Source organism: Pogona vitticeps, chromosome 3 (genome assembly GCF_051106095.1).
Source record: "Pogona vitticeps strain Pit_001003342236 chromosome 3, PviZW2.1, whole genome shotgun sequence".
NCBI classification, from domain to species: Eukaryota; Metazoa; Chordata; class Lepidosauria; order Squamata; family Agamidae; genus Pogona; species Pogona vitticeps.
The window spans coordinates 33,068,863-33,079,323 of NC_135785.1; the positions used below are offsets into that span (position 1 = coordinate 33,068,863).

The 10,461-nt window shown below is 42.3% G+C and overlaps 1 protein-coding gene across 1 annotated transcript in view; it reads right to left on the reverse strand.

Annotated features, from left to right (window-relative positions):
• The window catches only part of GRK7 (G protein-coupled receptor kinase 7), a 44,752-nt gene extending 36,699 nt beyond the window's left edge, over nucleotides 1-8,053 (reverse strand). The window contains exons 1-2 of the mRNA XM_020792577.3: nucleotides 6,740-8,053; nucleotides 5,698-6,135 (exon numbers count right to left, since the gene is read on the reverse strand). Of these exons, the coding sequence (XP_020648236.3) occupies nucleotides 5,698-6,135; nucleotides 6,740-7,342 (1,041 nt within the window). The 5' untranslated portion in view covers nucleotides 7,343-8,053. The remainder of the gene's footprint in view (nucleotides 1-5,697; nucleotides 6,136-6,739) is intronic.
• Nucleotides 8,054-10,461: the final 2,408 nt, after the last annotated feature.

The window sequence follows — 10,461 nt, forward strand, 5'->3', positions numbered from 1 at the left end:
ATGTGGGTAATAAAAGCTGACTTTGCAGAAGTATTACCATAAAGGAGCATTTGCCAATAGCCTTTGATAAAAATAAAAATTGAAATGCACTTAGTCTAAAGCAGGGCTCTCAAACATGCGACCCAGGGCCATTTGCGGCCCACCAGATGGTAGTTTGTGGCCCCCACCTTGCCTTTCCCCACAAAAGCGCCTCTGCTGTCAAGAGTAAAAGGGAGACAGCTGGCGAGCGAGGCTAGGCTTTTTTTTTTTACTCTTGACAGCACCTCTTGCACCCTCCATTCGGAACTGCAGCCTCCCAGCCTGCCTGCCTGTCTTCTGGCTGGCAGGCTGCAGTTCTGGATGGTGGGTGCAAGAGGTGCTGTCTTGGGGGAGAGCCGGCGAGCGAGCCGCACTGCCGGCCCTTTTCTCCGAGTGCTTGAGCCGCCGCCGAGCGACGCTTGAGAGCGGAACTCGCTCCCAGCCCGTCCTTGAAGAATGCCTCCAAGTCACCAAGAGCAGCTGCCGCCGCCTCTGCCTCTTTCAGGGAAGCAGCTCTCTGGCTCTCTTTCTCTCTCGGCACCCCCAGCACCAGCCCGGCCAGTGGCCGCCTCAGCACCCAGCAGTTATTCCTCCTTCTCCTCCTCCTCTTCATCCTGCTTCAGCTGCCTCAGCTCTGGAGACTGCCTGGGCTTGCCTCGCAAAGTTTGCTCCTCTGTCGTGGTGGGGGTAGCTGCTACTGCTGAGCATGCCTTTTATTGAGGGGGGCCCTCAGAGGAAGGTTGCTGGACCCCCTTGTGTGTGTTTGTGTGTGTGTGTGTGTGTGCGCGCGCGTGTGTGCATGCACCTGTGGGAGGCCCACCCCATTCTGTTTAATTTCACGGGTACCAATGGGGGCTTTTCTCCTTTGGCAAGGTAAATTCTGTAAGGGTTTTTTAAAATTTTATGTCATGCCCTTCTCACCCCTCCCCCTAAGCTCACCCCCTGGCTAGGCAGTCACCGGTGCTCCCTCCCTTCTCCGCTTCTTCATCCTGCTGCTGCTGCTAGTGGTGGTAGTGAAGGAGGAGCTGGAGGGGATCGTGGCCGGTGACGAGGGCTTGTGGCTCCCCTCCTCCTCAGAGTCCCAGCTGGGCTAAGGAAATTCCTGGGCGGCTTCCTTGGGCTTTTGCTCCACTTGGCAGAAATCTGATGCAGCCCAGCCTCTGCCTCCAGTGGCCCCCAGGTAAATTGAGTTTGAGACCCCTGGTCTAAAGTCTCCAAAGATGATCCATTCTGGGCATGGGCTGTGGATCAGGCTGGTTAACCTACGTTTAATATTCACCATGCAGAACCTCACTTCCTCAAGAATATTTCTAAAAGTATCATGTTTAGGAATGATGGTGATGGGAGAAGCCTAGGAACTAGAAGAAGACTTGATCACATCCAAAGCCAACATTTCTTCGATTTGTCTTTCAATAGCCTCTTTGTGCTTGCCAGCAGCATGGTAGAGGGGTGACTGAATGGATGGATAGTCTTCTGTGAGAATACTGTGCTGAGCCAGGAGGTTCAACTGAGCTTATCTGACAACAAAGACTGATACTTTTGCCTTAACTGATTCTCTTGTTCATCCTGAGTCATATCAGGAGACATTTGCAATTCCTCTACCTCCACCAATGGAGCTTCCAGGAACTCAACCAGCACATCCACATCTCTTCCCTTGGTTCCTTTCTGGAAACATACCGGTATATAAAAACCCTACCCCATTTGGGTGCTTTCTGAGCCCGTTCACTTGGGATTCCATCCATTTCACTCCAGCTCTCAGGCAAACTGGGAATTTTTTCTCTGATTCTCCATAAAAACATCAGAGATCAGAGTATGTTCTGGAAAAGTCTCTACCTTCTCTAGTGACTGTGCAGGTAGTTCTGCAGTAAAATCAGTTTTTTTCTGAGCTCTGCTAAGCTTTTGCCCCTCACCTTCCTCTTGCTCTGGTGAAGAGGGGTCCTCTGGGCTGCCTGGTTACATGTGGTCATGTGTGAATTCAAGGCCCCACAATTCAGGAGAGCCATGCCCAGGAGAAATTCAGGATTGGGGGCCCAGAATGAACCAGTATCTACTTCAAACTCCAATGTCCAACAATGCCATCTGCACATATAGAGTAACAGATTCCTCCACCCTATACGTTTGCACAGGAAACTTTAAGTCCTCTGCAATTTTCTCATCCTGAAGGAAGAATCAGTCAATACTATTAATATCCACTCCATAATAATTCAGGGCTTTAACTTCCAAACTCCCCCCCCCATTGGTAAACTCTTAGTAATTTGCCGTTCTCTTCCTTTGCCTATTTAGCTTCTTCTGGAACGATAAGCAAGGTTGGAGCCACAATTTTAAAGTTATCCCTGATTTCTAGCACTCGCACATCATCTTCCCATCTCCATTGGTTTAGCTTCTTCCCTTGGTTTAGGGAGGAGTTGCAAAAATTCCATAGCTCTATCAGAAACAGCAGGAGCTACATGTGGAGTTGCATTCCCTTGGCTTATGCTGCTTTGGAAAGCCATCTCACTGTTAACTTCTTGTCTGCTGGCATCCTCTGATGCTGAGTCCCTGGAGGGAAATTCCTCAGCTTCTGTGTTTCCAAATTCACCTTTAGGGTCCTGTACATTCTCTACACTGCTTTGATCCTCACCTGGAAAGCCTTTTCCTGCTTACACTGAGCTATCTTCAGGCAAGCTTTTTTGCATGTTCTAATAGCACCATACCCAAAGCACTTCCCTGCAGTGTTAGCTGTGGGCTTGGCTGCCTGGTCCTGACAAAGAAATGGAAGAAGTGTCTAGAACCTTAGCCCCACCATCTTCTAATTTCTTATGTGCAGGATTCTAAATTCTTACGTGGAGTAGTCTTTGGTTGCCTCCTTCTGATTTTGGTCTCCTCCTCCTTCCAGCACTCGCTCCATGCTTAAGATTTGTTTCATCTTGTTTTCTTTCACAAGGTATGTTTGCCTTTACAGTACTGTAAAATTGGCACTAAGGGCCCCTTTTCACTCTTATGGTAATATTTCTTCAAGCCTGGTTTGATTCTACCCTGTTTCTGTCCCTTTCCTTCCATAATACCAACAATCCGGCTTTGTTGTACTGCCCATCCTTCTCTTGTTTCTCAAGATATTTGTCTATGACATTATATAGCTCCATTGTGCAAAAGCACTGGTTGTGATTTACAATCAAATCATACAGAAGGGAGAAAATTAACATAAGTGGAAGAGAAAAATAAACAAACTCGAGTACCAACTCTTTCATACTGTTGCATTAGAAAGTTATATAATGATTGGGTGGAATGATCCATACTGCTGGCAGTTCTGAGGGTGCAGGCACTAAATGGGAGTCATATTTAGGAGCAATGTACATGTTTACATGTGCTGCCTCTTCTCATTTCAAATGCCTGCAAGTACCCTCCCACTTTAATATCATGAAAGGAACATAAGCGCACTAGAAATCCTACATTGCATTCCTGCTATTGAGAAATCCGACATCAGCAACTGTAAAATACTATATTACTTGCAGTATTTACACTAACAAAGCAAATGGTTGCTCCCCCACCCCTTCTTCATCAAACTACACATAAATAATATTTGTTAATCTTCCTGAATGTGGCTGCAGAGGAAAAACAGGTAGCCAGAAAGGCATATTGGGCAATGTCAACACAGCACTGATATTTTATTTCATAGATCAATGGTTAATTTGTCTTGTAGACAAACAAGAAGAATTCCAGCAACCTATTTTTCCTGCTGCAGTTCAAAACTGAGTCACATATTAGGACTACCTGCAGTGATTCTGAACTGATCCTTATTTAACCTGTCTTAATAGCACTTATGCAACACAGGTACATCGGATAATGTTAAGTACACATACTGGCCATCTTCCAACGTCATAAGAACCCATGTTGTCATTTGCTGAAATCTGGCTTGTTGTGATATGCAACCCTGCCTCTGCCAGTGAACCATGATTTGTTAACTAGCCACAAACCACAGTCTGAACCCATATAATGATTGCTGATTTTCAAACTTGGTTTCAACCATAGGTTCCCATGATATCCATGGCTTACTCCTGGCTTCTTTGCCCAGCCTAAAACAGTAGCAAACAAGGGGGTGGGAGGAAAACACAAGGAATGGCAATTATAAGCTACAGTTTGACTGTCTGCCATGCAATTTAAACATTAAAAAACAAACCATGGTATACAACATATGAATCCATTATATACCATATATACATTAATTGATACATGGACAACAAGAGAGAGGAGCTCAACAGTGGTACAATCCCAGCTATACAAGCCTCTACTCATGGATTTGAGACTAGCATCAATATTTCAACTGTTTTGATATCAGCTCAAAATCTTTTTGTTGACCCAATCAATTTAACTGATGTTGTCTATTTTATTGTATTTGCTGCCTTATCTGTTTTAATTAGTCAAAACATGATTGTTGTCTCATGGTAAATATCTCCTGAGATATGCCAACATACTACACACTTAAAACTAAGTGATCCTCTTCCCCTTCCCTGCCCAAAAAATCAACTAGTTTTCTTCTCTCTTTATGGAAAAGCAGATAGACAAGCATTTAAATGCAGTCACCAATGTTGGACTGCCGTGTCCTTTTAGTAAGATGTGTGTTGCTTGACATTGGAAAGGGTTTGTATCCTTTTCTAGTACATCAAGAATGAATTGCCACAAGGAAAGACTGAGCATAGGATGACTTGGGGGGAAAAAACTCTGGAAAAGTTGCTAATCGATTACTTATGGCCAACATCACCAAATTTTAGGTTGGGAATATTTTCCCCTCTCAAATTAAACTAGTTAGTGGTCTTAGAAATGTTGGATTGTGGTTGTTGCCTGTTCCCCACCCCACATGCATTTGGCTACCTGGGGCTACCTGAGCTAGCGCCCTACTATTGTTAAACATTCTATCCCACATTCTTACACTTCTGTCTATTTGCATGTTTTGACCAGGAATGTGTAAGTGGAGCTCTGAAGGTTCAGATGTACCCCAGTCACGACAGTGACAAAACAACATGGAGTGGCTGAAATCCTGTAGTAAGTCACAACTAGAGCTAGTTGTGACTTACTGTATCATTATACAGTGGCTTACCAAATCCCCACTGTATCATTGGGGATTTGGTGAGCCAATTCTTCTGCAAGTTCCAAGCATTTAATGGGCCTACTCTAGTTGTGATTTACTACTGGATTTCAGCCAGTGAGAATGAAGTTTTCCTGTACAAACCCCACTGAAAACAACAATAATGCTCATGTGTAGTCGCCACTCATTTCAGTTGTGCCGGCACAGCATAACATAGCACTGGATCTATTATTTTTAAGGTTTAAAGGGAATTTTTTTTTACATCAAGGCCATCCATTGCTCACTTCTTCCTCATATACTACCATGGCTGCTTTGTAAGCTGCTCTGTCTCTACTGCTAAAAAACATTTGATTTGCATAACGTCTCAAAAAGTAAAGCAACATTCTCTAAGTTACAGACTGCTTTCAAAGTCGGCCTGTCAGCTGAGTTGCTATGTTGTGTATCCAAATAGTTAATTAAACAAATCCGCTTACCATCTGTCACTTAGAATGAAATGACCACATAAGATCTTTAGTGAGGAACAAATCCTAAAGAATTAAAGCCTGGGCTCAGTGTGTTGGAAATAGAACAAGCATCCCCCGCCCACTTGGATCCCTACGCAGTGAACTCTCACTTACCCTCTGGGTGATTGTTTTGCCCTCCTTGACTTCCACTGCCAAGCCAAGATCAGACAAGCGGCAGTGACCATTATCATCTAGCAGGACATTTTCTGGCTTCATGTCCCTGTAGACAATTTTGATGGAATGAAGGTGGAGCATCCCACAGGTGATCTGAGCAGAGTAGAAGATTATCCTATCCATTTCCAGGCCTCTTTCACCCACATTGTAAATGTGATATTTAAGATCCCCACCATTCATGAGGCTCATGACAAGACACAGGGCAGTTTTGCTCTGATAAGCATAGGTCAGAGTGACGATGAAACGACTGTTGACTTTCTCAAGGATCTCCTTCTCTAGCAGAGCCATCTTTTCGCCTCCTTTTTTCTTCAGTCTTTTTTTGTCCAACTTCTTACAGGCATACATCTTCCCAGTATTTTTCACCTGGATGGCACAAACCTAAACCAGCAAGTTCCATAAGAAAGGGAAAACTCTAATTAAATGACGCAGATTTAGAAGTGAAGAGAACATATGTTCATTTTTTTTTACTAGTCTTTATTCTACTGTGTCTTTTCTGGACTTCCAAGTTAAAACTTGAGTTAGGTAAAAAGGCTTCCTGGCTGCAATGATATATCTCGGTTCCTTACCATACTAATACACTGTCGCTACATACCGAATGAAACAGAAGTCACACTATAGATCTTTTCCACTGTGAGAACAACTTCATCTCACTTAGAAAAAAAGAAGGGGAAAGACAAGATTACATAAAATATTCTGATAATTTGAAAGAAAGAATAAAAATGTTTAAATGCCTATTGTTGCTCCTGCCTACATGTTAATGTAGGTGAGATGATCAATGAAAGGGGCTAAAAACAGGAATTTATCACAAGATACCTTGTATGTGTAATTGCCCCATGCCCACTGTCTTCCAAAGACTGTTCATTGCACTGCCTAGCCCCAAATGTTTGCATAGGAATTAAAAGCAAAGTGTGCTGCTTATTTAAAGTAGGGGGTCTACCTAATTTAGCATTATACTGTATTAGATTGACTAATTCTTTCTTACCTCTCCGAAGCCTCCTTTTCCTAACACTCGGAACTCGTCAAATTGCTTTTCAGTTACGGGTTGCTTCTCAAAGCATTTCCACTGCAGGTACTTGTCAAAGAATGGACTAGTCTGGAATTCCTGAAAAGGTTTTCCTGTAAGGTACGTGTTTGTCTCTTCCCTGGCTGCCTGTGTTATTTTCTCAAAATCATCCTTGGCAGCAGACTGGCACTTGTTCGACAGGTCTGCACTGAGAAACTTCAGGTAGCTATTACTGGCGGTCTTCAGATACATGTTGACTATACCTTCCAGGAGGCTAGCCTTTATGTTCTCTTCTGCTAACTCCCAAGAAGACACTTCATCCAAGAACTCCCTGGCTAGTAGGTATTCAGGTACAGTCTCCAGGAATTCCTTGAAAAAAGTCTTGCCAATGGGCTGTTGTACACAAATAGTCTCGTAGTCTATAGTAAGAGATTGCTTGATGGCGGCACACTCCTCAATCTTGGGTAGCGCAAGGGCCTTGCGCCTTTTTTGCATCTCCTTGGCATCAACATCTCCACTTTTCCTGGCCTGTAGGTATGCCGTGTTGGCAATCAGGTTATCCAGTCCCCCCATGTCACACATCTTCGCAAATTGTTGGGGTGGCAGAGCCTAGCTTGAGGAAAAACACTGGCTAGCCTTGGGGCGGCTGCCCGGATACTGCTTTCCCTGTGCCACTGCCTGGCTGTAAGTGTGGCCTTCGGAGAAATAGTAAGAAGTCTCCCTACTTTAGCATTAAATACCTCTCAAGGATTTTCACTAAGTACCTTTAGGTGTATGTACCATTTGTGGAATGTGGCTGGTAAGAAGGTTCTCTCTAAGGAGCTTTGGGTTAGCTATCTATAGCTAAATGGATGACATCTCAGGAAAACATCCTCACTGTCAGTTCCACCACTACCTGGACAGCATCTTTCAAATGCAGTCTCGCTACCAGTAATTGAAGCATGCCATATTTTTCTATACACATAGTCATGTTACTCTGATCACTGTAGCTATACTCTTTCTATAGGAATCACATGACCTCATTCTGCTCAAAGAACTTTAATAATTTCCTGTTCATTGCTCTAAGTAAATCTTAATTCACTGATATGCCTCGCACGCCCACTGTGACAACTTACTTTGACATAGGGTTTGTAATGGGTTTTCACCATTTCCTGTGCTTTACAGTGCTGCAAAATAAAATATTTAACAGCAAAAAACAAACAAAAAAAACCCTCTTCAGAGTTTAACAATACCAAGTATCAGGTTGAGAAAATGTTGTCAAAGGAAATGAATGGTAGATTTTAAAAAAATACAACCAACCTCTACTCAGCCCTACTGTTGAAAACTTTCTTCATCAGGGAAATCATACTCAGAGGAATGCCAGTACTGTATTGTGGTTTGTACTTTTATACTGCACAAAACGCATGCTTGCTGTCATGCAGAGCTCTTTCTGTAGGGACTCCAATCTGCTTAGACAAAGAGCAAGGGAAGAATGACTGCTGCACTATAAATAATAACAATCCTACATACAAGTACAAAAGCCTCAAGTTGTCTCCTAATATGGCTAAGGTAAAAATAAGCTAAATCTCTTTATAACTCGAACTATTCTTTAAGTTCTCCTCATTATCAAAACATAACTTTGATGTTGTAACTCTGGTCCCTGAAATTGAAAAGGAAACTGGGAACCAAGTTTCTGTTTTAGCTTTTCATGGTTCTCACAGAGCTAATGGGATTATAAAGGGAGCTGGTAGTAACCCCTATATTTAGATGTCCTAACACTTCATTATAAAGGATTGTTGTGATTTATTTTAATGGCTCTCACACCTCCAGTGTTGGGAAGGCAGGGGTGACCCTCTGCTTATTGTGGGAGACAAAGATACAGAGTAAGGTAATTGTTTTCTACACTCTCATTTTGGCAAGAAAATATTTGCAAAGGTCAATTTTTCTCATTTGCATCTATTGGGCAAACTGAGGTGACCTATCTAAGCAACTGAAAATGCAGTTCCAAAACAACCACACAGTCAGCAAGTGTTGTAATGTCAATAAGGTTGACATTCCTGGAAGTCAAGATCTGCTCAGGCATACTTCGCTTTTGATGTCTCCTATTTATCATGTTGTGCTTTCATCCTTCCCCAGAAAGATTAGGACTACACCCACCAGAAAGACCACTGTTAACAACCATTAATGAGCCATGACAATAGATGGAGAAGGACTGCAGAAGTGGAATTTCCACTCACCCCCCCAAGTCCTTTGTCTTTCTAACCAGCCTATAAAGACCAGGAGAAAGTGAAACCAAAGTAGAGGATATACCTACCAACTCTCCTCAGACTGAAGAAGCCACTTGGATAAGTAGTAAAATGTTTCAACCTAATAAATCCAGATGCCAGGACTGTTTCCAGATAACCTCACCTGGATGACTGAGAATCTCAACAGATATACCCTTGATGTTGTGTAACATTGTTAGGTCCTGTAAATTGTACTGCCTGAATAAATGTGGGGGCAGAGCTGGCATCTAGGTTTCTAGGGTTGAGTCCCCTTCTCTGTGTCAGTGTTGTATTCAGTAGTTGCTTGAGATTAGGGAGTCATCTGTCAGCACGTATAGGTCTGCTACCTATGGTTTGGGAGAGTGAAGTATTCTTGTCAAGAATGGATTTGAAATCATGGTATGTTTGAGAGTAGTCTTAGTTGTGGGATGAAAGTGAATACTGGTGGAGTTTGGTTGTTTTCTCTTCTGCATTTGTCTTGCAGTAGGTTGCTTCTGGGTATTAGTATCGCCCTTTTGAATTCTGATTTAATAATACTTGATAGATATTGTAGTCTGAGCAATGCATGTTGTAGATCTTTGAGTTTGGCGTCTCTGTCTTGTGAACATTGTCATTGTTCACAGAACAGTGACTCCTGGGAGGGGAACTGAATATCAATGAGGTCATTGCGAAGTCAACAACTTGGTTTCGGGCCATGTATAAATATATAAATATTTGTCATGTAGTCCCACTCTTATGTCTGAGGAAGTGGACCTGTCCAGGAAAGCTCATATTAAAATACAGCAGTTGGTCTTTAACTGTGAATTTGAATTTTATTGAAATTTTAGCCAAAGGCCATTGAAACATTGAGTCAACACACAAAACCAATGACAAGTCAACAAAACCGCATCTTCATAACCATATATGGAAATCTATATATCTATATATATAGGGGTGGAAATCTAATAAATAAATAAATAAATAAATAAATAAATAAATAAATAAATAAAAAGTTCCAAAACGGCTAGAATTTCAAATATACAGTATATATATATAAAAGACTCTTATAAAATAGAGAAGAACTCTATTTTTATACTGTCATCCCAGCCTAAATGGCCTTAGTCACCATACGCTACTCAATAGGGTCTTCATCCATTTGATTAATCCAAACTTGCCTTAGCTTAGCCTGTTCAAATATGGATTTTTCATGTCTGCCCTCCAAGACGGCAGAAGGCAACATGTCCATACATATCAGCATAAACGCCCTTCTACTTTCAGAATTTTCAAGTTCGCTTACGTAAGCCCAGAGTTAGTGTGGTTCAATTTTAACCAATATGACAAAAGTCTAGCCTCTATAGTAACTAGTCCTGTTTCCAGACAAACCTCTGCATTTGATACATTGGCTGACAGCAATAGTACAGCTTTTAAAAATTTAGTTTGAAGTTTTTCCATTGTGGATCTGTTTGCTACAATACTAAA